The following is a 27,741-nucleotide window of genomic DNA, read 5'->3' on the forward strand; positions in this document are numbered from 1 at the left end:
CCAGTCTTTGGACTTGGTTTTAAGGCTGAGAGAGCTGAGGAGGGTGTCCCCAGTACCCCTTGGTGGCTTTGGGGCAGCAGCTTCTTTGGGGCCAGGCAGCTACAGTGGGAGTGTTGGGGCTCGGGGACGCTTCACCCAGGGTCCAGCACAGGCTTGCGTGAGGCAGGCTGCGCTCCCTGCATCAGGCTCTGCCAGCCCAGCTTCCCCTCCCAGACCCTACCCTCGACCCTCCACGGTTTCAGACTCTGGGGTACCCAGGAAGCCCTCACATGCCGGGTTTTTTACCACATGACCCTCACAGCTAAGGGCCGCAGGGAACATGTGCGGAAGGGGGTCACTAGGTGACCTGTCTTGTGTGAGCTCTCCGTTGGCCACTGGCCAGATAAGGAGGCATCCCTGCGAATCGGGGAGGGCCCTGCTGGGGGTGGGAGGGCCGCTTCGTGTCCTCAGCTGCAGGCAGCATCACACACCCTGGGGTCAGGAGGGATCCCTGTCCTGCAGACCCCGCCTCAGCCCCTGGCTCCCCAGCCTGACCTGTTTCTGCCTTTTCCTCACCAGGGTCTGGATGATTATGGGGCGCGGGCCGTGAGCAGGTAAGAGATTTTCAGACTCGTCTTCGGGAGCTGTGGGCGGTGGGGAGCCGTCCCACCGGAAGCTGGAGCCGGGTGGTCCCTTTCCCAGGCCTGCTCGGTTGGGGCCTGTCTGGAGACCACAGTGTCTCCACTCCAAGACAGTGAGCGGGGCCTGGGGCACCTGGTCTCTGACCCTCACCCCGCTGTGCCCTCCCCAGTCCGCTCTGTAGGGCAGGGCCCTCCGTGCAGGATGCCCTGACCCCTGGCAGCAGCTGGGGGTCCCCAGATATTGCCCATTGGGGAAAGCGGCCCCTCCCGGAGCTGCCTTCATGCTCCCCTTGTGGGTGGGTGGAGGTCAGGACTGGCCCTGTGCCCAGGCTGGAGCCAGGGATCCACTGCAGCCACTCTCGGGTCTCCCATTCTCTCCTGGGGAGGCCTCCAGGCGGCCCACCGCCGCCGCGTGACCCCTTGGCCTGGTTGCTTTGCGGCCCGGCTCTTTCCTGGAGTCCAGGTGTCTCTTCTCGGCCAGGAGCGGGGCTCATCTGCCCCCTGTGCCCCTGACCTGGGCTCCGCCCTGGCCCTGGGGGTCTCCTGTCCCCGCTCCCTGAGGGCCAGGCGGCCGGCCGCGGGGAGGCGTGTGGCCCGGCAGCTGTCCTGTGCTTTGTTCACAGCGGCAGCGGCACGCTGGTGTCCACAGTGTGAGGACGCTGACCGGGCAGCTGCTCAGAAGAGCTCCCGCCACCCCCCGCCCCCCGGTCTGTCTGGCCTCCATCCGTCTCCTCCGCTCTCATTGGTGTCTTCCTGGGTCGTTTTTCTTTCCCACTTGCCCCCTCCCCGCCTTTCGGTTGGTGACCCCAGACTCTGTGATCCCCCAGGGTCCATGGTGCTGCCCCATCTCCGCTCCCTGTGTTTACACACCCGCCCCTGCGCCCCCGTGCGTCCCGCCAGGTGGCCAGCTGGCGCCGGCAGGGCATCCTCGCCACAGCCCCCCTTCCACCGCCGTACTCATGCCGCGCTGTCCCTCTTTGAAGGCTCACCATGAGCCAGGTCTAAAGTTGGAAGAAAAAGAAAAATTCAAAAAAAAACAAAACAAAAAAACAACAAAAAGATGAAAAACAGGAAAAGGACTTTTTCTTTTTTTCCTGAAAAACAAAACAGACCTGCATGGACTCCGGTGTGCGCACTGTTATCTCGCGTCCGACCCCCAGCGCACACTGGCACCTGTGTCGGGAGAGGGGGTGCTGGGGGCCCCGAGAGGCTCTGGGCTGCACCCAGAGAGGGGCTGGGGCTGAGCCGGGGGGCCTCCTGAGGAAGCTGGCCGCTCCTGTGAGGGAGGCCCCGGCCCTGCCCGCCAGGCCGGGCCCCTGACGGCTCCCGGGTCCCGGATGCCACTGAACGATGTGCAGACCAGAGCGCGGTGCCAGCCTCGGGCACCATGGCCGCAACTGCACAGGGCGCTGGCAGGAAGGGGGCCCGGCCGCACTCGGACATTCCAAAGACCTCCAGAGACCACCCCCGCCCCCACGTGTTCTGGAAATCGTTTCTCTAACCAGCCTGTGACGGAGCGAGGGCGGCTCCAGGCACCCCGCCGCATCCTCCCTAAACGCTCTCGTCTCTTTGTGTGTCTCGGTGGCTTCAGAAGCAGACACGCTGGACTGAGTGGCTACTGGTTTTGCCTCTTCACGCCTTGAATCTGGGAAGTGAGCGAGGGCGCAGCTGCTCTGCCCTTCCCACCGCGGGAGCCCCCGTGAAGCTGTGGACCCTCCTTTTTCTGATGTGATTTAGCCAAACCTTCCTGCCCCCTCCCGTGGGCTAGGACATGCCTGGTAGCGTGTGTGAGAGAAGCAGCTCAAGACGCAGACAGACCCTGTTTTATAATTTAAGGAGAAAACAAAGCCAGAACACGGACCTTTGTGGAAAAAAAAAAAAAAAAAAAGAACCTTCTATGTTGGTGTTCTAATTTTGCTAAAAGATCTCAAATCCAGGGGATTCCATGCTCAATGGATGAATGTAGACACAAAACCGCAAAACTTGTATGAAGATGTAAAGTGCTGAAAATATTTTTCCTGTTTCCTTTCCCTTTTTTTTTTTTTAATCTGAATTGTGCCCTGTACTGCAGTTGTTTGAATAAAAGTTTTATTTATTGCATCCGGTTGAATGTGGCACCTCCTTCCAGCCCCGCTGCGTGCTCCTGGGCCTTGTGCAAGCCCGGCCACCTTGCCGACAGAACAGCCAAGGTGCAGATACTGTTGGCCTATATGGCTCTCCCTGGGCGCAGCTGGGGAGGCCCCCGCCCCTGTGAGAGCTGCGTGGGCCTGACCCCGGGTCACCCTCCTGGGGCTGGACAACCAGCTCCGCCCTACGTTCGGTGGTTCTGGCTCCAGGCAGCGTGCCTAACTGCCAGGAGCCCCCATCCTCCGTCCAGCTTGCGTCTCTTCGGGGTCCTCAGCCCTCACTCCCACCCCCTCTACCTGCACCAACCAAGCCTTGTGTTTCCTTGCAGTGCCGATGTGGAAGTGGCCAGATTTTGAGCGGCCCCTGGCTAGAGTTAGTAAGTTGCCCTGGTTTTCTTGTGCTGGTCAGCCTGTGTTCCCAGCAGCTCCGGAGACCCTCTGACCTGGGCCTCTGCTGAGCCTGCCTCTGCTCTCAGCTCTGGCCTTCGCTTCCCTTGGACCTGTCCTTGGGCTCTCGGGTTTCCTCTCTCTGGAAGCTGGCGGGTCTGGCCTGGTCGTCTGTCTGGGTTCCCTGTGCCTCTGCTGGGTGCTTTGGCCACAATCGGGGTGGAGCCTGGTGATCAGCTGCCAGGCTGGCTTTGGGCTACTTGGGCTGAATGCCCTTCAGACCAGTCTCTGGGCGTGGATTTGAACCTGGCCTGGCTGGCTCCTGGGCTGGTGAGTATCAAAGCCCCTCAAGGGCTAGGGAGACCAGGACGGGTCTGGAGACTGCCATGGCTGTGGAGAGAGCCACAGGCACGCAGGGGGAGCAGGCACACGCCTCTGCCCGGCAGTGTGCCACGCTCACCTCCCCTCTGCCCCAAAGTGGCTGAGGGGCTACGTCAGGCTTTCCAGCTTCAGCCCCAGTGGCCGCCTCCAACTCCCACCTGGTGACGGTCTCTTCCCTGGCGCCTCTGGAAAGCAAGCACTGGCAGCCGGGTGGGGAGAGCCCACCGCTCTGGGCGCCTGTGCCTGGGTCAGGGCAGCGCTGCTCCCCGTCCCACCCTAGCCCCGCTCCCTGGGAAGACTGCCACGTGAAGCTGGCACATGGCCCTTTACAAAGATAGCGGTCCCTTCACCCCCTGGTCGTCACCGTGATGCTGACCTCCCTATGGGCAGCCGGGCCACTCCAGCAGGACCTGGACCCTCCCTCTTTGCTACCTTTGTTGAGTTTTGTTTTGGGTTTGGTTTTGGCCACACTGTGTGGCTTGTGAGATCTTGGTTCCCCAACCAGAGCTCAAACCCAGGCCCCTGGCAGTGGAAGTGCAAAGTCCTAACTCCTGAACCACCAGGGTTGTAAGCTGTTCAGTGTTTGTTTATGTCGTTGCCCTTCTCTTTTGAGCTTCAGTGTGATTCCTGGATAACTCTGGAGACAAGTGCTCCTCAGATGGCGGTGTCGGGGGAAATGGCTTTGACGCTGGCTTAGCGTGAATGGCCTGGGCCATCCTTCTCCCCTCCCTCTGTCCCTCCCTTTACGAGATGCTCTGAGACACCTGCATCTCCCGCCCCCTGAGCAACCCCCACCTCTACTGCCCTTGTGGTCCCTCTGAGTTATCAGGGCCCAGTGGATCTCGTCCCCTGGAGGTACTGGAAGGGGGTGAAGGCCCAGGGAGGCTGGCCTGGCCTCTGCCTGGAACAGAGCCCCAGGGGCACGGTGGGCTGGGGAGCACACAGCACAGCGGCCACGGCCTGTCCTTGGATGGTTCTCCCGGGGCAGGGGTGTCACAAGGCGCCTCTGGTTGGTTGCGGGACCTTGCTCGGCTTTGCCCAAGCTCACAGCTCTGGGGAAGAGACCAAGTCAAGTCCAGAAGGGCCGACTTCTGCAGTTGTTGACATGTTGTAAGAGGAAAACGTCTAAGCGCAAGTTGGAATATGTGCTGTAACTGCCCTCCGTGCCTTCTCTGCTCTGGAGTCGCTCCAGGATACAAGCCGCACTTCGTGCTGCCCAGGTGTTCTCAGAACCACCCCCTTTCTCATTCAGGAAGTGGATCCAGAAGATAACCGAAGGTGACTCCCCCAAATCCTCAGTGACGGATGTCTTCGGGAGACTGGACCCGAACGCTGCTCGGCTGCAAGGGTCCCACCCTATCAGGCCAGGGAGTCTGCAGAGGACTGGGCAGTGGGGACAAAGGGCAGGGGGCCTGGCTCACTCCTGCCTTCACCACACCCAGGACTTCAGGCCTGCCCCCATCCAGGACGGCAAATGGATTCCATGTAAAAGCTGCCGCTGTCCCCATGTCCCTGCTCAGGAGGGAGACAGAGCTCAGCCCCTGGTCCTCTGCCAGAGTGCCTCGTGGCCCTCCCTGGGGGAGGAGCCCCGGCATCCTGACAGCTCTGACCCTTGCACACTCCGACATCTCCCGTTTGGGTTAAGAAGTGCTTGTTCCATGTCTGGGTGGTCCGCTGTTGACTGGCCCCAGCATCCGCCCCGGCGGTGACAGACGTTTGCAGGACAGGAGGATCGACAGTGGCTTCAGTCCAAATCTTGTCCTGTTTTGTCATCCTAGCGTTGACCCCAGCACCCACCCTGGGCCACTAAAGTGTCCCCGTCAGAGTGGCTTATAAGCTTGTCCTTTCACAGAATGTTCCAGAAGGTAGTGGGCACCCATGGGGGCCTCGCCCTTTCCTCTGGTGCTAAAGGGTAAGGGTGTCCCACCCCAGAGTCTCTGGCCAGGGCTTGCAGGAGAGAGTTACTCCAGAGGCCTGGAGCAATTGCAGCCACCACCTGCTTCCTCTGACCCTGCAGGGCGTACACAGCACACGCTTCCATGGTCACGCAGTTTGGGGGAGGAAATGAAGACCATGCGGCTGAGCCGGGCAGCCCCGGGGAAGGTCTCCCTGGTGCAGGTGACGCTGTGGGTGTGCCACCAGTCCTTCCTTTTTTTAAACTGAAGTGTAGCTGATTTGTAGTGCTGTGTTAATTTCTGTCCTCCAGCAAAGTGATTCATTTATACATACATACATTCTTTTTTATATTATTTTCTGTTTATCATAGGATACTTAATATAATTGCCCGCACTACTGTAGGACCTTGTTTATCCATTCTATAAATAATAATTTGCATCTGTTAATCCCAAACTCCAGACCCATCCCTCCTCCCCCTTAGCAACCACACCTCTGTTCTCTGTGAGTCTGTTTCTCTTTGGTAGGTAAGTTCATTTGTATCATTTTTTAGATTCTACATGTAAGTGGTATCATATGATGTCTTTCTGATTTACTTAGTATAATTTCTAGGTCCATTCGTGTTGCTGCAAAATAGCATTATTCCGTTCTTTTTTATGGCTGAGTAATATTCCATTGTATACATAATCATTTTTACTTCATTCATCTGTCAATAGACATTTAGGTTTTTCTGTGTCTTGGCTACTGTGAATAGTACTGCTCTGAACATAGGGGTGCATTTATCTTTTTGAATTCGTTTCCTCAGGATCTATGCCCAGGAGTGGGATTGCTGATCACATGGCAACTCTCCATACTGTTTCCCATAGCGTCTGCACCAATTTCCCACCAACAGTGTAGGAGAGGTCCCTTTTCTCCACACCCACTCTACCATTTATTTTTGACTTTTTAACGATGGTCGTTCTGATCAGTGTGAGGTTGGTACCTCGGTGTAGCTTTGATTTGTATTTCTTTAACAATTAGTGATGTTGAGCATCTTTGCTCGTGTCTCTTGGCCATCTGTGTGTCTTCTTTGGACAGACGTCTGCTTAGGTCTTATGTCCACTTATTGGTTGGGTTGCTTTTTCGTTGTTGAGGTATATGAGCTGCTCATATATTTTGGAAATTAAGCCCTTGTCAGTCACATCATTTGCAGGCATTTCCTCCCAGTCCATCGGTTGTCTGTTTATGGCTTCCTCTGTGCAAAAGTTGGTAAGTTTGATTAGGTCCCATTGGTTTGCTTTTGCTATTGTTTCTGTTGCCTTGGAGACTAAGAAAACATTAGTATGATTTATGTCTGAGAATATTTTGCCTGTGTTTTCTCCTAGGAGTTTTATGGTGTCATGTCTTACATTTAAGTCTTTAAACCATTTTGAGTTTTGTTTGTGTGTAGGGTGTGAGGGTGCATTCTAACTTCGTTAATTTACACAAGGCTGGTCACCGACCCTTTTTGATGAGACTGTAGGTGTGTCGGGACACACTTGGCCAGCGCCCCCTTCTGCCCCTGACTCTGATCAGCACACGTGCCATCCTCCCTTCTCTGGGTCCCCACTCCTGCTGGGTCCCCAGCTCTGGATGGACAAACCTGCCCCACTTCTAGGCCCCCTGGGACCACCTGCCCTGACCCTGGCTGGGGACAGCCAAGGGCATAGAGCCCTCCTCCAGGACCAGAGTCCCATCAGGGCAGCAGCCCCCATGGCTGCCTTGCACCCTGTCCCAGGGTCCATGACCCTGGTCACAGCAGAACCGCCAGGCAGTCCCTGCCCGAAGCGTATCTGCACAGACCAGAACCAAGGAGACCAGAGAGAGGCCCTGAGGGAGGGAGCCCACGGCCCCACCAGCTGGGTGCAGATGTGCCAAGGCAGGGGTGGAAATGAGGCCGACGTGGGTGCTGTCAGCTGTCGGGCGGTGTCTTGGAGACGCGGAAGCCACGCTTTGCGGCGTCAGTCTCTTTTCCCTAGTTGACCTTTAAACAGCTGAGTCCAGTGTGCCTCAGTGTTTCAGAAAGCGCCGGGTCCTCAGGCACACACAAGGGTGCCCCTCCTCGTGCTCTTCCTGGGCACCTGGATGGAGTGCCTGCCCAGCTCCCACGGACACCCGGCCGCGCCGGAGGCCACCCCGCCCCAGGTAACGGCTCTGCTCGTGCTGAGCCCTCCATGTCCTCCGTGCCATCTGTGCTGTCGCCCCGGGACTGCCTGCTGTCCTATGTCATCCCCGCCCGGGCGGGGTCCTCCGAGCCCACTGGGAACCAAGGAGGAGAGGCCTCCGTGAGCTCGAGGCCGGACACCGGCCCCACCCTGCGCTCCTCTCATTCTGTCTCAGCCCCTTGTCTGATGCATCTGTCTGTCCGTCAGCCGCCGTCTCGGCACCCAGGAGTGGAACGGCTCCTCTCTGAGGAGACGGTCAGCCCCTCCGCAGGGGCTGTGGGCATCCACGCCTGCCAGCGCCTTCGCCACGACTGTGCCTGCGCCTTGTCTGTCGTGTGGGTCTGGGACGCATGGGCCGGGCTTGTGCGCTCTGCTGAGCTGTCTCTGTGTCGATGGCTGTGTCCTTGCAGACGGGCTCAGCTGCTGCTCAGGCAGGTGGGGGGTGAGGGGAAACACTGGGCCTTGGGGGGGTTCTGCACGCTAAGCTCAGATGCAGCTCATGGGGGGCTGCCTCAGGCCGCAGAGAGAGGACTGGGGCGCATGTGGAAGGAGCAGAGGGCCCTCCCAAGCCGACTCGCTCTGGGAGGGCCTGCGGTTTGAAGCGGGACAGGTTTGGGAGCAGAGGGTGGTGCACTGAGGCTCAGCTGGCCTTGCAGGCGGGGCCTCCACCACCCCCAGCTCTGAGCTGGGAGGCTGACTGGGGGCGGGGGTGGGGGTTGGTGCTGTCCACAGCCGCAGGGCAGCACGCAGCGCCTCTCCTGAAAACCACTGAAATGGCTCTTCTCTCCTCTCCCCAGGAACCCCTTCGCCAGCGTCCAGCTAAAGCCGACAGTGACCAATGACAGGTCTGCCCCACTCCTCAGCTGACCACCGCGTCTGCACCCACTGCCTGTGGGCCCCTCTCCCCCGCCCTGCCCTGCCCCCTGTTTTGTTACAATCGGCTTGTTCCCTGTTAGAGAATTCCCTCCTTCCAAACCCTTCTGCCCCGACCTCAGTCTGGCCTGGGCTGGACCCTGGCCCTTCCCACAGGGTCAGGAGGTGGCACCTGGGCCATGGTTGAGGAGAATAAGGGGGGCTGGCCCTGGGGCCAACCTTTCGGATCAGGCATGTCTGTTGTGTGGGCCTGGGAGCCTCCAGGGTGCACAGAAGGCCATCCCATCGGCTTGTAGCTGCAGGGGAGCCCCTGTCCGGTCAGTCATGAGGCCACTCACCTGTGCGTGCCTGCAGGCAGGACACAAGGGCGCGGGGAGCGGAGGGCCTACCCCTTTGTCTCAGAAGACGGATTTATTAAGAACACGTACCTCCGGCAGACTCTTGCCTGGGCCTCTGCTGGGTCTCCCTGTGCCCACTGGCAGTTTGGGGGGCTTCTCCCTGCCCAAACTCCCACCCAGAAATGGCTGCAGGGGCCCACCTCTCCTCCCTGGCCCCGAGGAGGGGGATCAATGCTGTGGCCTGGGTCCCCAAGCTGTGTGCCATTGAGGCGGTCCTGGGCCAGGACGCCTGGGTGAGCCTCCCCCATTGATGCCCTGGCTGCTTCCCTATTTCAGCTGAAATACAAGATTTTAGAAACTTTCCTGGGTCTGTGGTATTTGACGTTTGAAGCTGAAATACAGCCAAGCTAACCACGTTGGTGACAGCAGTCCGTATCTTAGGAGATGTCCCAGGCAGCGCTCGCTCACCTCCCAGACCCTCCAAGGAGGTGCTTAGGAGCCCTGCCCCACCTTCAGCCTGCCCACACCCCAGAACACAAAGCCAGGATGGGTGGTGGGGGGCGGGGGGGCTCTCGGGAGGTCTCTCACCTGGGGGAAGCTGGAGGCGGGCCAGGTGGAGCGAGGCAAGGTCCTAAGACAGATGGTCAAGGTGGGGGTGCACAGGTGCCCCACCTTGCTCCCGGCTCACCACCCCCTCCCCCTGCTGCCCCGTGCTGAGGGAAAGGCGGGGGCAAGAGCTTCCCAGACGGGTCCCCCCACTCAGCCTTTCCTAGGCAGGGCCAGCTTACCAGGCAGGAAGCGAGGGCTGCAGGCGTCAGTCCCCCCGCCCTGCTCTGGGAAGACACCCCCACCCGGGCACACTGGGGGCCCAAGGTCACTGTCTCCCTCACCAAGGTGTGCCAGGGACAGTGGGGTAAAGAGGGTGGCCTCCCTCCTGCACTCACCCAGTGGTCACAAGGGACTACAGGGACCCCACCCCACCCCAGGCCCTGTCCTGCCCAGGGCTTCATCTGCAGACTCCAAAAGAACACACACGCTTAGCATGAAGGCTTTTTCCTTAGCTTTGATTTCTCTTAAAAAACAGACAAAAAAGGAACAAGATCATTGTACCAGCATCCTAAGCCTCAAACTAATAAACAAAAAACCCAAAACAAGTCCCCGCCCACACCCTGAAAGCAACAATAAACTTTACGTCTCTTTGGCAACAATAACTTAAAAGCGTCCCATATCCGTTGGCTCTGACAACAGCAGTTACAAAAATACTCCCTGTGCTGCCCCACCCCTTCCCACTGCCCCCACTCCTGCAGCAGGAACCCCCTGGCACTGACCATGGGGTGCACCCACATTGCTTTGGCAGCTGGGCAGGGCTGGGGACTACCTTGCAGAGGGGAGCCATGGGCACCTCCAGATGGGGCTGCAGCAGCAAGACTGCGACCTGAAAGCCCCCCATCTTTCAGGCTGCCCACCTCGGCCCCTTCGCAGGGCTCCAGTGGGACCCAGACAGGAGCCAGCCCAGACCCTGTAGGAAGGGAGAGCTTACAGTCTAGCCGACTTGGTGAAGGGGAAACAGCCACCGACTTGGAGCAGGGTCACCTGATCCAGGTGACCTCTTCTTGCACTGAGCAAACCCTGAACCGGCAGAAGGGGTGAAGCAGGCAGAGAGAGGCCGTCCCAGCGGGCCTGTGCCTGCCCTCTCACCTGCAGCGGGCACACAGCAGCCTGCAGTGCACCATAGGAACCATGGGCAGGACCAAGCAGTCTGACAGCAGGGGCCAGGGCGGAGGGGGCAACTGCGGGGGCAGGGGGAGGGCTGTAGGGCATCCCTAGGGGCTAGCAGCAAACCCAAGTGTCCAGGACAGATCTTGCCCCCAGGGCAGCACGGGGCTGCTGTGCACAGATGCTCCACCATCCAGGGCCAGAGAGGGGCCTCATCCCGCCCTGCTCCTGCAGGGCGCGTGGCAAGGGGACACCAAAGCGCTGGAAGCTGCTGCTGCTGACCACGGCCAGGATCAAAGTCCCCACCACTCAGTCCATCCTCGCTGCCGCCAGGGACAGGACCAGCAGAGGCTCCGAGGGGGGCAGGGGCCGCCTGGGGCTCAAGCCTCTTTACAGCTGCCCCCAGCACCTGCTGTAGGACCTGGCAAACACATGAGTGTTTGAGGAAACACTGGGGATTCAGGGACTCCCACCTGGCCTCGATCCCTGGCTTGGGGGCCACTGAACAGCTAAGGCTGCAACAGGCCTGCCAGCCTGCTTGTCTAGGTGGGAGCTAGATAATTTATCCTTCCTACCGCATCACCAAGGACCTGGCCCAACAAAACTCAGCATCTGCCCTCTGAAACTCTCCTAACAGACCCAAATAGGACTGGGCTGCCCAGGGTCACATGCCCACCTCCTGGTGAGCTGTGCTTGTTCCGACATGCCACTGTGTGACAGGCGGCAGGTCCTTCCCTAGCAGCTGCAGCCACAGGTCAAGGGCAGCAGGGGGAAGGGCTGGGTCTGCCTGGGGCACAAGACGACTAGGGGCATCCTAGTGGAGCTGAGCTTTCAGGGAAGCCTAGCAGAATGGGGGTGGGAGGTGAGGGCAACTGGGCAGGGATGAGCCCACTTGGTCTGAGGCTAACAGGGGTGGAGCTTGGAGGGAGGGACGAGCGAGCTAAGGCCCCTAAGTAGGGCCCCACCTGGGAACCTGAACCACCACCACCATCACCATCTCCCCTGGACAAGCACCATCAGATCTGAGACGTGCTGGGAGGGAGCGGGCATCTAGCCTAGTCCTGGGAGGGCCCAGTCAGCTCTGTCTGGAGCACTACATCTCCCCAGGGAGGAGAGGACACACACTGAGGTGGCCACAGTAAACAGGCCTGACGTGATTTGACCTCTCCGAGCCTCAGTTCCCCCATCTGAAAACTGAGCTTGTCCAGAAAACAAGAAATAATGAGCACAGGGCCTCGGCGCCCAACAAGTGCCTTACCTCCCACGGACCCGGAGTCCGAGTCGGAGACGTGCGTGATGGAAAAGCGGGACGCAGGCGCTGGTGAGACGGTGAAGCGCGAGAAGGGGCTGGGCGCGACGGACTTGGGAGTCTCGGCGGGGATGCGCGAGGCCGGCTCTTGGGCCGACGACAGCATGAGGCCATCATTCCACTCGAACTCTCCGTCTGCGAGAAATCTGTAGTCAGTTGTGGATAGGATGGGATGGGGAGACCCCGCCCAGAGCGTAATGTCACGCCCTGACCACGCCCACCAAATGAGCCACAGGCCACGTCGCCCCGCCTCCACCAGGGCCCCCGCCCCCCGGCCCCCCGCCCTCCCCCGCCCCCGCTTCGCCCCGCCCCTAGCTCACCCTGTTCAGTCGCAGGGCCTTCGGGGGAGGGGTCAGCCCGCCGTGGCCGGCAGGAGGCACTGGGGGAGCCTGGGCTGCCCACTGGGAACGTGGGGGGTAACTCCTTGGCACCAGGGAAGGGCTCCCCGAGCTCTCGGGTGGGGCTTTCCTGGGGGAATCAAAGCAACACTTGTCGCCCAAGGCTTCCAGTCCCACCACAGACCCCCTCTCCCCACACCAAGCCCAGGGCGGCTGCCCACCTGGTCAAAGAGGTAGACAGTGACGTCGTCGAAGAAGGACACAGCTTTCTTCTTGCGCTCCAGGTCCTCGCAGAAGGCCTCGGACAGCAGGCTCGGCATCTTAAGCAGGCTGCGCAAGTTGCGCGCGCTCTGGCTCTCCGCCACCACCACTGGCACGGGCGGCACCTCCTCCTCGCTCTCCTCACTCGGCTCCTGGATGCTGTAGCAGCGGAGCTCTTCATCCGACTCGTCACTGTCCTCGCTGTCCTCCTCTTCCTCCTCAGGCCGCCCCTCTGGGGCCACAGGGAGTCCAGGCAGGGCCAGGCAGAGCGGGGTTCTGGAGGCACCTGGGCCCCCGGTCCGTTCCTGCAGGTTTGACCCTGACAGCAGACCCAGGGTCTCCTGGAGCTCCGGGCGGTGGCTTTCTGAGCTTGGCCGGACTGGAGTCAGCAAGAAAATCTTAGAACTCACGGGGCTGGGCATGGGCGGCACCTGGGCTGGGTCTTGGGGCCAGGGAGGCTCCCGCCCAGGGCCTGTGGGGCAGGCGCTTGGCTCTGGGGAAGAGTCCTCAGGCAGTGACAGTGACAGCGGCAGTGGTGGCACCTCCCTGGGTCCAGTGCCCTGTGCCTCCCCGGGCACCCCCAGCTCAGGGGAGGGCTGTGCAGACTGCAGCCTGGGGCTCTTCGGGCTGTCCAGATCAGGCTCTGGCCTGGGGACCGGGACACCTCCATGCTTCTCCTTGGGGCCCACGGGGGGCTCTGGCTCCGTGTCCAGGTCTGAGAAGTAGGCGGAGTCACGGTAGGGATTCTTCTCGCTGAGGCCACCTAGGGAGGCAGAGAGCCGAGTCTCGGGCCCCGGGCTCTCACCCTCTGAGGCCAGCTCCCCAAAGGCCTCGGGCTCACAGGGCTCATGTGCCTCCTTGAGTATGAACTCAGGGGACTCGTAGTTCTCCGTGTCATAGCCGCTGTCCAGGGCTCGGAGCTGCCCGCCAGGGGTGCTGACAGCTGATGGGCTGAAGACCTCACAGCCACCATCACTGGCCGAGGACGGGATGTCCAGGGAGTCCAAGGAGTCGGGGGTCCCCACCTGCTTCTGCAGGGAGCGGAAAGCTGGTGTCACGTCTAGTTTCTCAGCCTGTGGGCCGTCGCTGGACAAGTCAGTGAAGACACCAGAAGTGGCCTCGGTCGTGTCCTCATCTTCACTCCTTGGAGCCTCCAGCTCAGGGGAGCTGCTGCCGCTGTCACGGGTCTGGGCTGGCTCGGTGGCAGGTGCCTGGCTTCCAGTGGGCGTGGGTGAAGCAGGCAGGGTGGGCGGGGTGCTGGCCTCCTCAGCAGGAAGTGGGGCTCCCTCTTGGGATGGGGATGGGATGGAGGGAAGGGGCAGTTGGAGTCCAGCAGAGCCCTCAGCCTCCTCTGCAAGCCTGGGCTCTGCCTGGGGGCTGTCACCCCCACTTATGGCTGCCTCTGTCCAGGGAGAGGCAACCAGGCAGGGGGCAGGTGTCAGGCCCTCAGCAGGATACAGATGGGAGAGGCCAAGGCAGTGGCCCAGCTCCTGACCCAAGGAGGCCCCCTTTGGCCCAAGGAGAGACTCTCTGGGATCCTCTGGGGTCAGAGGATGGCCCAGCTCAGGGACGGCCCACAAAGTCTGCTTCATACCAGGGCAGCAGTCCGTGTAGCCTGAGAGGCCTGGGACCCAGGATTCCGGTGCTCGACTGCCGCTGTTGTTGTTGGCAGAAACATTGGAGCTCCAGTGTCTATACTGGGCGGCTCTGGACGCCTCAGCCTCCCCCAGCTCCTCCCCACCTGGAGATAGTCGGTCCCCAGAGCTCCGCGAGGGGGATGTGCCCAGTGGGTCCTCAAAGAACGGGGGGCAGAAGGCCCCCACACCCCAGTCGATATCCTCGGCTCCAGGTTCCGCCAGCATCGGTGTCTCCGGTGAGGGTGAGCGGGAGGCGCAGGACAGGTCACGGGCGCGGCTCTTGCATGGGTAGTAGTCGCAGTGGCCCCAGGGGCCATCCGCGGGCGGCGCGTGGCCGAGCAGCGGCTCCATGACCAGCGACGCGGCCGTGCTCCCGTCAGAGTCATCATCGTGGTCACTACCATCGGGGCGCAGCGCGGCGGCAAGCGTGCTGGGGGCACAGCCAGTGCAGTCGGGGTCATGGTCCGCGGCAGGCGCAGGGTCTTCCAGGCGGATGAAGTACTCACTGCCCACCGAGGGGCTGTGAGCGCTGAGCACAGGCACCACGCCCGGGGGCGCGCCATCCGGGACACAGAGCTCCTGCAGGCGCGCGTCTCGGCCCGGGCTCAGGGCGCCCTCTGGTGGCGGAAAGGCCTCGGCGCCGCGGCCCGCTTCCCACTTGTACTCAAAGTTGAGGCCATGGCTGGTCTCAGTCACTGTCAGCACGTCGTCGCCCTCCGCGTGGAAGCCGTCGCCAGCGAACTGCTCCAGCAGCGGGAAGGAGGAGGTGGCGAGCAGCTCACCCGTGCCCCCCAGGGCCAGGCCTGCCACCCCTAGCCCGGCACCCGCGCTGCCCCCACCGGGCCGCAGTGAGCGCCAGCGCCGCTCGAATTCCTCCTCTGCCTCGGTGGCGCCCTTGGCGCACAGATAGGACAGCAGCAAGTGCACCTCCTCGGCCGTTGGCCGCTGCTCAGGCTGCAGCCAGCAGAATTGCATCACCTCGTACCTGCGGGAAGGGATGCCCTGGGGCTCAGCCCCTGCCCTCCCCCACACACACAGGTGGTACTGCCCAGCCAGGACCCCAAGCCCCTAAGGAGTGAGCCAGTCTGCCCCCAGCCAGTCTTGGTTCCCCTCCTGCTCACACTCAGGAGCCCCTGGAGGTAGTTAAGGGAATCTCCTAAAATGGGCTCAGTGATGTGGGTGATGGCATGGATCAGGGCACAGTTCCCAGAGCTCATTCATCCCTGCCAGGCCTGCAGGCAAATCTGTTTGGGGTAAAGAAGCCATTCCACTGAGGGCACGGGAAGTGGCCCAGAGGTCACTGTTAGCCAGGGGGCAGCCAGGGCGAGCTAGAAACCCAGGTGGTCAGGAAGAGCCACTTAGGCTCTGGGGACCCAGAGCACCCCTCTCAGCCTTGGCCTTCCCACCGGGGACACCCTACCCCTGCCTGGCACCGGGGGCCTCACCAGCGGTCGGAGAGAGTCAGCTGCAGCTGAGGCTTGGGCAGCTTAAGCTGCTGTTCTCGGACAGCATAGGCCAGCACCTGCCGGTCCGAGTGGTGGGGGTAGGGCTGCGCTCCCAGTTCGAAGAGTTCCCAGATGGTCACGCCCAGGGACCTGTGAGGATGACTGCTATCAGAGGGCTGTCCAAATGTTCTCAAAGCCTTGGATGCCAAGGGCAGCTCCCATCATCACACCCGTGACCAGAAGATGGCGCCTTCCTTCAGTAAACGGGCAGGATGTGCCACCTGAGCAGGTCTGAGCCCATGCCCGGGGTGCCTGGACAAATAAAAGCCAGACTGGCCTCCCACCAACCAATTCCATTTGTTCATTCGTTCATTACCATGCTGGGCTGAAACCCAGACACTGCCAGGGGCAGGAGCTGCCCTGGAGAAGCTCCCGGTCCCGCCAGGCTCCTGCGGAAGCTGGAGGGAGGGAATGGGGGTGCCTAGGGACACCCCAACCAGCGTAAGTGGGCCAGGGGAACTGGCCAGGCAGTCAGCACACTGGGAGGCTGGGAGAAGGCAACTGGGATCCTTCCAGTGGATGGTGGCTTCCGCCAGCTCCTGGGTACCCCAGGCCATCCTGGGAGGCTGGGGGCATGAGGGACAGAGAAGGTTTGGCAACAGAGAAGTCAGAGTGGCCTTGGCCAAAGCCATCTGGGGACACCAGTCAGTGTGGGTGAGCGAGCAGGCAGGGGAGAGTCAGCCACATGGAGAGTCAAGCGGGGAAATGGAGTGTCCGTGTCGGGGGCACAATTAATGGCTCAGGAGAGACCCCTGGAGGAAGGAGGGCTGAACCCTGGATCTAGGCCCTGAGGGTTCATCAGGAGCAGAGGGAAGCCAGACAGGCCTCAGGCTGGAAGGGAGCAGGAGGGGGAAGCAGAGATGGGTCAAGACCAGGAACAGGGGCCCACCATGGCCAAGCCTCCAGAGGCTGCAGTACTGGGTCTAAACACCTGCCCAGCCGAGCACCTCCAGGCTGTGGTCACAGGAGACGCCCAGCCCCTACCCACCCCTCTCATGGGAACAGGTGCTACCACGACACCCCACGTCTCATCAACTTGCTACTCTGACCCTTCCGTCTCCGGGCGTCTGCCCAGTAGATCCTGGAAGGGGAGAGGAGGGCAGGGCTTCCTCCACAGGCCCTGCAGCTCTGCCCGCCCCGCTGCCGTGAGCCTTGGCACCAGCAGCAACAGGTGGCTCCAGAACCCCCACGACCTCACCTGGGGCCGCGTTTGGCCACCTCCTACGGAGCAACAGGGCTGGACAGACAAGCACAGCCTCACACACGTGGCCTTGCCCTGAGTGGCCAGTGTGCCTCCCCCCAACAGCAGGGAGCCTGCGGGTGGGCAGGTGGGACTCAGCCCCTCCATGCCCCCGGTCCTCACGGCACGTTCATTCAGCTCGGGTAGGGCAGCCGTGAGGGCTGCGGGCGCAGACAGGCAGGGCGTTGTCGGTGTCCTCACAGGGGCCGCGGGCTCACACTTACCACACGTTGCTGGCCTTGGTCTGGTCCACCACCAGCAGATTGCAATGCACCTCGTCCACCAGCTCAGGCGCGATCCAGCGCAGCGGCACCCAGAGCTGGTCAGCCGTCACGAAGTAGTCCTCCTGTTGGCAGGTGGGACAGGGTCACCCCAGGCCGCACGGCTGGCCCTGCCCTGGCCCGGCCCCCCCACTCACCCTGTATTTGCCGTGAGACAGGCCGTAGTCGCCGATCTTGACCGTCAGGTCAGCCGTGAGCAGACAGTTTCTCAAAGCCAGGTCACTGGGGGGCGGGAGGGTGGGGTCAGCCGGCAGTGCCGGGGGGAGGGGTGCGGGGTGGGGGCGCATCCAGGACACCGAGGGGGCTGGGCCGCTTGTCACCAAGGGTGTCCTGGGCTCAGTTCGATGGGTGAGTATAAAGGGGCATCCGAGAGGCTGCCCTCCCCTTTCCAGAGCCCCAGCCTGGACACTTCGAGGGTCTGAGTGGACGGGCAACACACTTTGGAATGCAGACAAGGGACACAAGGCCCAGGGCCGGCTGCAAGGTACCCGAGGGCCCTCCTTGGACGGGGCCTCCCTCACTGGAAGCCGATCCACTCCCCTGCTTCTCCTCAGACACCAGTCTGCTGACCTGTCCCTTGGGGGCAAGCCAGCCCGGGGACACAGCAGTCTGCTCCAGCCCACTACACTGCCACCCTCCACTCCCTGGAGGCAGGCGTCAGTGGAGAAATGGAGAGCCAGAGGGTCCTGCCCCAGCCCTGTCCACACAGGGCCCCAGGCAGGGGGTGCTGTGGAGTGCCCACCCAGCGGGAATGCTCACCCCCACCTTTATCTCCCACCCAAGGCCAGCCTTGGCTACTGGCTTCTCCCTTGCCTGCCTGGTGGCCCCATGGGAGTCTGGGGCCCAGGGCACTGGGCAAACGTGGGCTCAGCACCCATCGGCCAAAGTGCTGCTGTGCCAGGAGCCACAGATAGGCGCTTGGGGTGGGTGGGGTGGCGTGGGGTGGGGTGGGCTCGGCGGGCAGTCGGGAGGCTGGCAGCTGCCCTCTTCAACAAAATCACTGATGCTGGAGTTGCGTGTGTCATCACTCAGCACCAGGATATTGTTGGGGAGGACGGCCCGTGCGCTGTCCAGGGCTGGCGGGGCCACATCCATCGCCACTTCTTCAGGCACGCCCCCCCCAGGCCAGACCCTGGCCCATCTTTCCAACTTTGGGGGCCAGGGCGGGAAACAGGACAGAGCCACCCCTCCCCCCGGGCCTGAGGGAGACAGAGGAGGGCAGGGCCAGCATAGGGCCACTGGGCAGCGCTGACCATCATGGGGGCCAAGGACGGGTACCTGCCCAGGCTAGGTGGACAGAGGGCGTCCCCTTGATTAAGCCTCCTGCAGAAGCAGGTGTCCAGCTCCCCTCTGCCTGGTGCTTTTTATTTGATAAAATCCCTTTGCACGGTGGTCCCGAGAGACCGAACAAAGACTGGCCAGTTCACTGAGGCCCCGCCCAGCGCCCGGAGTGGGGTGGAGGCCGGCCGAGCGCCCGCGGGCCACCCCCGCCCTCACCTGTGCACGAAGTTGTTGCGATGCAGATGCAGGACGCCACAGGCCACCTCGCAGGCCATGCGCTGCAGGGTCAGGGGGTCGGGCGCCATGGCCTCGGCCACCCGACAGCTCCGCAGGTAGCCCTTGAGGTCCCCCTGTCGAGAAGGGCAGCACCGTCACCTGCCGGCAGGGAGCGGCTGCCCGCCCCCCCGGGCCCTTCCTCCCCAGCAGGGCCCATGGGAGACCAGGCGTCCTGCTAACTCTGCGGGGCTGCCACTGCCCAGTGAAGCCCCTGTGTCCGCTCCCCAGATACCAGCCATCAGCAGGATGATCCTACGGGCAGGGGACACTTTCCCCAAGCTGACCCCTGGCCCCAGGCAGCCCTGAGGGCCAGCGGGGCCACATCCCGCCTCTGGCCACATGAGCTGTGACACCAAGCCTGGACAGAACCCAGAGCCGGTGACCAGAGGGTCCACGGGCAACTCCCTGACCTGCTGACACCACCCAGCTCCAGGGGGCCCGACCATCCTGGGGAAGCCCTGGGAGTCCAGAAACTAGACAGCGGCGGGACGCATGTCTGAGGAAGGGCACCTCCCTGTGGGCAGGCGGCTCAGCTGTGCGTGTGTGCATGTGTGTGCATCTGTCTGTTTGTCTGTCTGTCTGTAAGGGGCCCTGCGAGGCCATTAGCAGGCTCAGTCACGGCCGGAGACTAAAGTATGAGCGAGGCTGTGGACCAGACGTGAGGGCTTTGAGCCCCCCAAGCGGGCCGGGGTGCCCCTCGGGAAAACCGCCGTGACTCCGAGCAGCACAGGCAGATCAGGGACGCAGCTGCCCCCACCCCAACCCCAGGCACCACGGAGGCCCAGCCCTGACAGCCGCCATCTCTATGGCAGTGGGGTCACCTCCCTCCTCCCCCAGGCCACTTCTGGAAAGCAGTGGTACAGGGCCACCTGGACCCCACTTTGCGGGGGATGTGAGGCCCACAGGGTGGGGCTGAGGGGTCCCCGGCTCCGCCAAGGCCCTTCTGCAGGATGCCAGTCCCATTTTCCAGAAGCGCAGAGCAGGGACTGGGGGGAGCGGGCTACTCACCATTGGGCAGAACTCCATCACCAGCAGGTAGGGCGTCACCTCAGCGCACTGGGCCAGGCACTGGAGCAGGTTGCTGTGCTGCAGGGCCCTGCGGGAGCCAACAAGCCACCCTTGACTTGCACTCAGGGCAGGGAGGGGGTGAGGGGGCGAGGGGGCAAGGGGGCAAGGGGGCTGGCTCTGCAGGGCACAGAGCTTGCCTTTGTCTGCAGGGCCCATGCCCCTACCTCCTGGGCAGTGCCCCACCCCAGCGCCTCCAGCAGAGCCAGTCCCCAGGGCCACCCACCTGTAGGGCTGCGCCTCCTCCAGGAACTGCATCTGCTCTTGCACACTGGCGCTCGCCTTCAGCTCCTTTACCACCACCTGGGTGCTGCTGATGCCCGAGTTCACCTCCCCCAGGAATACCTGCGGGGCAGGCATCGCCAGGTGGGCAGACACCACCCTCCCCAGGCTCCGCCCCCAGCCTTGCTCCTCCGGCCAAAGCTTGGCTCGTTCTGTGCAAGTTGGGAGCGTGCTAAGTCGCCTCAGTTGTGTCCGACTCTTTGCAACCCTATGGACTGTAGCCCTCCAGGCTCCTCTGTCCATGGACTCCTCTGTCCATGGACTCCTCTAGGCCTCAATTTACTCATCTGCAAAATGGGTTCCGGATCCCTCCTAGGCAAACCCTCCTGGCTGTAATACTCTCTCTTTGGTATCTGCCTCCCCCGAGGTCCCTAGCTGTTCTCAGAGCTCTGGGTCTGCCGTGAGGAAGATGGACCCACCATGCCCCCTGCCTGGTGCTCAGGGCGAAGCCACCAAGATGCTGCTCCCTGTCCCTGCCCAGTCAGAGGTACCTCCCATAATGATACCAGGATCTGTGAAGAAGAGGTGCCAGATCCGGAGGCCCCCAGGGAGGGCTCAGTGGGTGTACCTTAAGAGGGGACCCCAGGACTGGGGAGGTTTCTAGAGGAAATATGTCTCCAGCCCGCCCACTCCACCTGCCAGGCAAAAGGGACCATGCTGCCAGCCTCTGCCACCACTGACCCCCTGGGACAGCAACTCACCTTCCCGAACCAGCCGTGTCCAATCTCCTCCAGGTACAGAAGGCTGTGCCGGCCCAGGTCTGTGGACTTGAGCAGCTGCACTATAACAGGGCAGGGGGCTCAGGGATGCCAGCTCAGCCTCCATCATCACCCCATCTCTCACCTGTCCCCTAAAGAGGCTGCCTGCCTGCCTGGCCTGTTCTGGGGAGCCGCCTGGATCCCTCTGCTCCCTCCTGATGGGGGCTGCCATCGGGAGCAGGGTGCCTGCTGCCCTGCAAGCCACACCCGGGCATGTTTCTGAGTGGATCTGGGAAGGCTGTGCCCCCACCTACAGGGACAAGCCAGGCTGGAGACAGCGGGGCCTGGAGCCGGGACCAGCTCACAGGCAAGGCCAGGCAGGCAGTGTGGCTGGGGCGGAGGCCTTGGGGAGGAGGACAGTGGAGTGGCCCGTCCCCTCACCCCTGCCACAGGCTGGCATTCCAGCGCCAGGCACCCCAAAGGCTCCTTTGTTGGGGGCTGCTTGGCACAGCCCTGTACGGAACACACTGGGCCCATTCTCCTGCGGGCTGGGCGGGGTGAGGTCAGCAGGGAGGAAGGGTCAGTGAGAGCCCCAGAGGAAGGGCCAGAGCTGCTGAGCCCACCCACACACTGCCTGTGCCCCAAGGGATTCCCCGAATTCTGCTCCCACGCCAGCTGCCCAGAGGGCCCAGGAGGCAGGCTGAGCCAGCCAGCCAGTGGAGTCCGAGGGTGAGGGGCTGTTCCTGGGGACTGCAGACCCCAGGCAGTGCTGACCTCGAAGCTGAGCAGAATTGGGGGTAAGGGGTCCCATTGGGCCCTGAGTCCCGGGGCTCCTCCCCCTGGGCCCCAGCCTGCTGCCCCCTCCACCTCAGCCTGGCGTCTCCCCAGGCAGGCTCAGCATCCCTGACAGTGGACCCTGGGGCAGTGATGGAGGAGAGCATGCCGACTGCCAGTCAGTGGAAAAGCTCTCTCTCCTGGCAGCTGCACGGGGCAAGGTGGGCTGGGCCAGGGGTCTTGGGGTCTGCACCCAAGGGGCAGAGCCCATGGAGCCAGGCTGGGGAGCCTGAAGACTGGGCCTGGCTGGGCCATCTTCCCCCACAGTGTAAAGGGGTGGCCCTTGCTACCCGGGTTTTTAATCCTTAACCTCCAGGTGGGTTGCTCTCCCAGCTTCACCGAAATGTCTACCCCTCCCCGGAAGCAGAGTACCCAACAAAGAGCAGAGCAGAGCTGTAAAATGGAAAATGTGATCACTGCCCTCCCCTGGGTCTCTGTCCCCCTCATCCCCAGGGACAGTCCCCTAAGGGATGGGAGAAGCTGGGTCTCAAAGATTCCTCAGGGTCCCACATACTGCCAGGGGCAGTTGTCAGGCCCAGGCCAGAGGTGCAGTGTCCCCTGAGGGGACCCCTCGGTCCACACCGGCTCCCAGTGTCAGCACAGGGGAGATGTCCACAGTCACCCCGGAAGGTCGGAGGGCCTCCTATAGCACCACCCTTCCTTCAAGACTTCATAGGGTGCTCCTGTGGGCCCTGAAATTCCTGCCTAACTGGTGAGTTCTCCTCCAGGAGACACTGGTGGGGGTGGGGAGCGATGGTCATGGGGCCTGGGGGCAGGGCCCAGCCCTGAATCTTGGAAACCCCAGACCAGGATGAAGGCTGGGATTCAGGGTGGGCAGCATCGTGAGCAGGACCCAGTAGGGCCCAGAACACAAGCCGCTGGGACAGGCCAATATCACAGGCCCTGGTGCCAACAGAGCCCCCCCAGCGCCTGACACCCCACCCAGTGCACCTAGAGGAGCTGGGGGCAGGCCCAGGCCTGGCCGTGAAGCTGTCGGGAAGGGTTCCCGGGGCTGGAGACAGCCTCCAGACACAACTGGGAGTTCTCAGAGCACTGGATCAGGTAAAGGCAGGTGCAAAGCCCAGCTTGGCCACGGACCTTTAACCTCTATGGTTTGGGCCCTGCATCTGCCCTGGAGGTGGCCAGCCTGGTGGGGGACCACGGGATGGGGCTGGCGGAAGAAAAGGCAAGGAAGCCGAGGCTTCCGCCTGCACCTGCCCCCACCCAGGGTCCTGAGCGAAAGGCTCCACCCCAAAGAGCCCCTCCCTGCAATGGGTGGGCCCTGCTCCTGGAGCCCACGTCCTAGGGACCACGGAGAAGCCCCTCCTCCCAGCACACCAGTGCCCATCCCAGGACCAGACAGAGCAACCCCTGCCCCTTCACCCAGCAGCCCCAGCTGGCCCAAGCCTGCTCACAGCGCCCCAGGTCCCAGCAGAAGGGGATACAACCAACCCTGTGCCTCCCCTGAGCCTCCCACCTGGGCCCACAGGGCAGGGGGGTGTCACTCACCTGAGCGCCCGGGCTGCTTGGCCATGGGCAGGGAGACCTCGGTGAGTGGCAAGACGTACACGTCGGGCCCGTTCTGAGCTGCTGTGGCTGGGGAGCCCTGTGCCGAGAAGTCGGCCGCGTACTCTTCCCCCTCGGCATTCTCAAACTCCTGGGCCAAGCAGGCGACACACGCGGTGAGCTCCAGGGCTCCCCAGAACGGGGAGGGTCGGGGGGCAGGGCGGGGAGGGAACAAGGGGTGCAGGCCAGCTCTCAAAGGCCCCTTTCTTCCCAGGGCCCAGCTCCCACAGCACCCCTGCCAGCTGCCTCCTCCACCCACCTCTTCTCCTCGGGGCAGAGAACAGACCCCACTCCCTGCCCCGCTCCCCCCTCCCAGGGACACCAGCTGCCCCAGGAGGGCAGGGTTTGTTTTGTGTTGGTTGAGGGGGAGGTTGGGGTTTGTCCCCCACAAGCAGAGCCTCAAGGGTGGGGGCTATGAGCCCCAGGGCAGCCGCGCCTCTGCCGGCCTCAGCCCGTCCACACCAGGCCTACCAGGCTCAGGTGGAGGCAGGCAGCACCAGCCCCTTGGTGGCAGGGAGTAGGGTGGGGCGCGGCTGGAGGTCAGCTGCCCTGGCCCATCCAGAGTCGGCCCCGGACTCGTCTCAGCCCCCCCACTTCCCTGCAGCCTTCGCCCTCGGTGGGGCACTCACAGTCAGTCGCTTCAGGGTCACGGCTGGAGATCCAGGATGGGGGCTCCATCATCCCCCCAACTCTGCCCCAGCGAACAAGCAACTAAGTGCCCAGCCTCCGGACAAGCAGCATTCCTGACAGCCCATCTCCCCAACCAGTTTCACCCCAGACAGGCGCTGCCATCTGCTACGGCTGTCTGCCTGCAGGGCCCCGGGACCTTGACCCAGGTGGGCCAGCATCCATCCTCTCCCCAGACTCCTTAAGAGCCTGGCCCTGGGCACCAGGCTGGGTCCCTCCTGGGCCTGGCTGCTATGTTGAACTTCACGACTTCCCACCCGCCTCTGTCTGAGGAAGCCCCCTCACATTCCTGAGCCATGGCCAAGTCCCCCAGGAGCCCTGGGCCAGAAGCAGAACCCCAGTTCCAGCGCCACAGGCCTGTCTGACCTGGACTGACCACTGCCAGGCGGAAAACAGAAGCCAAGGGTCGCAGGACTTCCCCAGAGCTGCAGTGGGGCCACCCCCGTGGACAGGCAGCTGGCCTGGGAGCCAGGAGGCCTGGGTTCCTCCCCCAGTGCTGAGACCCAAGGACCCTGCTTTCTCTGGGCCTCGATTTCCTCGGCTGCAAGGAGGAGGCTGGGAGCCCTCTGGGGTGTCCCTGCAGACCTGTCCTGGACTGCATCCTGAGACAATGGAGCCGCTGGGGACGAGGTCTACAAGGGATTCCCCCTCCCCAGGCAACCACCCTGGGGCCATCAGAACCACTCTCCTCGCCCTGTAATCCCAGGTGGGACTCTGAAGAGGGCACAGATGCCCACCCCCACCCCCAGGGGCCTGACCCCAGCCCCAGCCCCAGCTGGTTACCTGACGCTGCCACCTGGAAGCCCACCGGATGGAGCCAGCACAGCGGGCGATCAGGTAGGACAGTGTGAGCATCGTGGCCCAGCCCCTTCCCCCAGTGCAGCTCCAGGTGGGGGAGCCCGGGCAGGAGCCTGCTGCACAGGCTGGCCCTCCCACGGAAGCACGCTGGTGCTGGAATGTTCCGGGCACCATGTTCCCAGGAGGTGAGGAGGGCACGGGTAGGAGGGGGCCACGCTGGCCCTTGTTTGGGGCCTTGTTCTCACAGCACTCTGAGGAGGGGCTGACTTATACAACCCGACCCGAGCCCCTGCCCCCAACCCAGCCCTCCCCTCCTCCACCTCGCCTGGCGCCAGGATCCTCCAGGAAAATGCCAGCATCACTCTGGCCCAGCCCACTGTGCCTGCAGACCATGGAGACACCACAGGGGCTTGGATGTGGACCCGAGGCTCCTGGGGCCATGGCCCTGCTGCCCAGGCCCTGAGCTTCCCCGGCCCACCCCTCAGAGGGCTCTGGGAGGATGACCCGGCCATGAGTGTGGCAGAGATACCTTGGTAAAAGGCAAGCACCAGGCGGATTCAGCTCTCCTGGCCCCCAAGTGGGGAGGGCACTATCTTCTAAAATGAGGGTGGCACGGCTGCAGTGTGGGTCACTCGGAACGGGAACAGTGGTGGGGAGTGGCGCTACGCTGGGCCACAGGACAGCCCTCCCCCCGACCTTGCCGGCCCAGGAATCTGACCTCCAGCCCAGGGCGGGCAGCTGAGGGGGCGGGAGAATGACCACAGGCAGCACCATGTGCTAAGTCCGCAGAACTCGGCCCACGGGGCTGGGGGCGGGGGCCCCAGATGGGCTCCACAGTTCCCAGCTTTTTCTCCTGGTCCTCCACGCTCAGAGGACCAGAAGCTGAACATGGGGGCAGCCGAGGGCACTTGTAGGATTGGGGAACAGCACCCCAGGGGATGCCCCTCGGCTACCCTCCTTAGGAGGCACCTCGGCCCTGGGATCCAGCCCAGGATGACCCGGGAGCTTAGCCCCGCCAGGGCGGCAGCCTGAGGAAAGGTGGCCCAGTGTCCAGCCGATGCTTCAGAAACAGCAATGATGACTCCTGCTATCCCTGCTCCATGATTCCTACACAGCACACAATCCTTTCCTCACGGGCAGAAAAACCCCTGGGTAAGGTGACCCCAGCCAGAGAGCTGCTTGGCAGGATGGCAAGTGTGTCTGGGCAACTTTGGTCTTCCTTTGCTGATTCGAATGAACAGAGATTCAAAGAATTGCTGAGCACAGAGCCTCCGCCCACCACCCTGAGGCCCCTCCTCACTGTCCCTGGAGGCACAGCCCACGGAGGCCTGGCCCTGAGCTGGGAGGTGATGGTAATGAGCCCCTGTCCCCATGGGGGAGACTCAAACCGGGGGAAGCAGTGGGAGGGGTCCCTGACAACCCCTACGCCTCTGTCAGCTGCCTCCAGAAGAGGGGCTTATGGGGTCCCAGGCCTGGGTTTCCATGATCCCCAGGCAGCCCCAGGAGGGAAGGCAGGCCAGTGCCGAGTGGATGGCAGAGGGCTGGCCCTGGGGACCCCGTCCTTAGCCCCCCACCCCCAGCCCTCACCTTGAACCCGATGCCTCCCTTCTTACAGCACAGGCAGGCCAGCATGAGGGCAATGACGGTGAAGAGCCCGGAGAAGGACACGGCCACCACGGACAGGGAGGACGACCAGGAGAACTCGCTGAGTGGGGCGCCGTCTGCCGAGGGAGAGAGCGGTGATGAGCAGCTCTGCATCCCCGTCCCCACCTGCACCTGGCCCCCAGGGGCACTCAGGGGCCAGCTGGACCCTATCCCTGGCTCTGTGCCTCCCCGACTTGCTGCGGTCTGAGCCTTAGCACCTCCACCCTTTTGCTCCAAGACCCGGTGCTCGGAGGCACAGCCGCTAGGCCCAGGGCAGGTGGACCCTGGGGGCGGCCACAGCAGCCCAAGCCTGCCATCTGCGGCCGGCCCCTGGGCACCGCACTGGCCTCGCCAGGGGACACAGGGCTGGCAGAGCTCCCATTTCTGGGGGTTCATGGACAGCCCCCAGGGAGCTCAGGCTCTCAGGGCTGCAGGAACCCCCTCCTACACTGGCCCTTCTGGAGCGGGCCCCTGGGGCTGTCACATTGCCCTAGCTCTGGGGTGACACTGGTAGAGGTCATGAGACCCCGGGGGTGTAGGAGGGGGACCCAGGCCCCACTAAGTGGGAGAGATTGAGGGCCTGGCTGCTGGCCACATGCCAGGCTCTGGGCCAGGAGACACAAGACCTGTCCGATCTCTGAGGACAGGGATGTCACTTTACCTAAGAAGGACAGACAGTAGTGCTCCTCCATGCAGCCTGGCATTTCCAAGTCACCCTCTTACCGACTCCCACTGAGGGCCCCCCAGTGCTGTTTCTGTTCTGAGCACAGTGGGATCCTGTCTTCTGCAATGCCTGGTCCATGTGAATCCCTCATGGCTCACCCTCACCAGACAGGGAAACTATAGTGCCCAAGACAGCAGAACGTGACCCCCAAACACACAAGCATGGCCCCCAAGATAAGGTTCCAAGCTGCCCTCATGCCCCTGCTGAGCTAGAGCTCTCGGGAAGTTCAGATCATCTGGTGCCCACAGGACGTTGTGGTCAGGACGTGGTGGTGGGGCCAGCCAGATGTCCCCTAAACTCTGGGCTGGCAGCCCCACCCCTGGGCTGCCCCCCAGTCCCTCCACTCCAGCTCCACTGCATGCCCCTTCCCCAGGGACTTTCTCTGTCTGAGGACTTTCAGCCCCTGAGGTTTCCTGCCTGCCCCAGCTCCTCTGCCCACTAAGCACCCCAACCCCTCGGTTCCCAATAGCTGATCCCTCAGAGCCATGTCACCCCACCTGCCATCACTGGTCACTCAGGTCACAGCAGGTCTCAGCAGCACCTCACCGGGTCCTCACGGGCACCGAGGTGGCTGCCATGCCTGTCTCCACTGAACAGGAAGAAATGGAGGCTCAGTGAGGGTGAGGAGACTGCCTGAGGCATCACAGCTGACCTCTGACTGCTGTGCCTCTGCTCCCGGGCCTTCTGCGCTGCCAGCTGATGGGGTATCTGGGAGGGCTTCCTGGAGGCAGTGTGAGCCCAAGAGGCTGGAACAATGGCAAGTGTGGCCTGGACTCCTGCTCAAGCCTCCAAGCTCAT

General features: G+C 62.7%; 2 protein-coding genes across 14 annotated transcripts in view; one reads left to right on the forward strand and one right to left on the reverse strand.

Moving 5' to 3' along the window:
- Window positions 1-9,163, forward strand: part of BAIAP2 (BAR/IMD domain containing adaptor protein 2) — a 63,589-nt gene extending 54,426 nt beyond the window's left edge. Inside the window, exons 13-16 of one of the 6 annotated variants that reach the window (XR_015146853.1) lie at window positions 559-593; window positions 3,076-3,123; window positions 4,767-7,570; window positions 8,388-9,163. Coding sequence is in view for 4 of the 6 variants with exons in the window: in XM_086355300.1 (XP_086211426.1) it covers window positions 559-593; window positions 8,388-8,457 (105 nt within the window). In the remaining 2 variants the exon portion in view is untranslated. Of the gene's footprint in view, window positions 1-558; window positions 594-1,243; window positions 2,721-3,075; window positions 3,124-4,766; window positions 8,022-8,387 lie in introns of those variants that run through there. The other 5 variants (XR_015146854.1, XM_086355302.1, XM_086355303.1 and 2 more) reach the window with 5 other exon arrangements.
- A 685-nt stretch (window positions 9,164-9,848) lies between these two features.
- The window catches only part of LMTK1 (lemur tail kinase 1), a 39,582-nt gene continuing 21,689 nt past the window's right edge, over window positions 9,849-27,741 (reverse strand). For 4 of the 8 annotated variants that reach the window (XM_086355292.1, XM_086355295.1, XM_086355299.1 and 1 more), the window contains exons 2-14: window positions 26,163-26,296; window positions 23,034-23,181; window positions 20,694-20,773; window positions 19,937-20,055; window positions 19,654-19,741; window positions 18,586-18,719; window positions 17,226-17,310; window positions 17,032-17,153; window positions 15,508-15,657; window positions 12,386-15,047; window positions 12,147-12,294; window positions 11,776-11,961; window positions 9,849-10,938 (exon numbers count right to left, since the gene is read on the reverse strand). In XM_086355292.1, coding sequence (XP_086211418.1) covers window positions 10,898-10,938; window positions 11,776-11,961; window positions 12,147-12,294; window positions 12,386-15,047; window positions 15,508-15,657; window positions 17,032-17,153; window positions 17,226-17,310; window positions 18,586-18,719; window positions 19,654-19,741; window positions 19,937-20,055; window positions 20,694-20,773; window positions 23,034-23,181; window positions 26,163-26,296 — 4,097 coding nt within the window. In that variant the 3' untranslated portion in view covers window positions 9,849-10,897. Of the gene's footprint in view, window positions 10,939-11,775; window positions 11,962-12,146; window positions 12,295-12,385; window positions 15,048-15,507; window positions 15,658-17,031; window positions 17,154-17,225; window positions 17,311-18,585; window positions 18,720-19,653; window positions 19,742-19,936; window positions 20,056-20,693; window positions 20,774-23,033; window positions 23,182-23,719; window positions 23,838-26,162; window positions 26,297-27,440; window positions 27,533-27,741 lie in introns of those variants that run through there. The other 4 variants (XM_086355294.1, XM_086355293.1, XM_086355291.1 and 1 more) reach the window with 3 other exon arrangements.

Source organism: Bos grunniens, chromosome 19 (genome assembly GCF_055505025.1).
Source record: "Bos grunniens cultivar Pamir isolate PY7600 chromosome 19, Bosgru_T2T1.0, whole genome shotgun sequence".
In the NCBI taxonomy this organism is placed as follows: domain Eukaryota; kingdom Metazoa; phylum Chordata; class Mammalia; order Artiodactyla; family Bovidae; genus Bos; species Bos grunniens.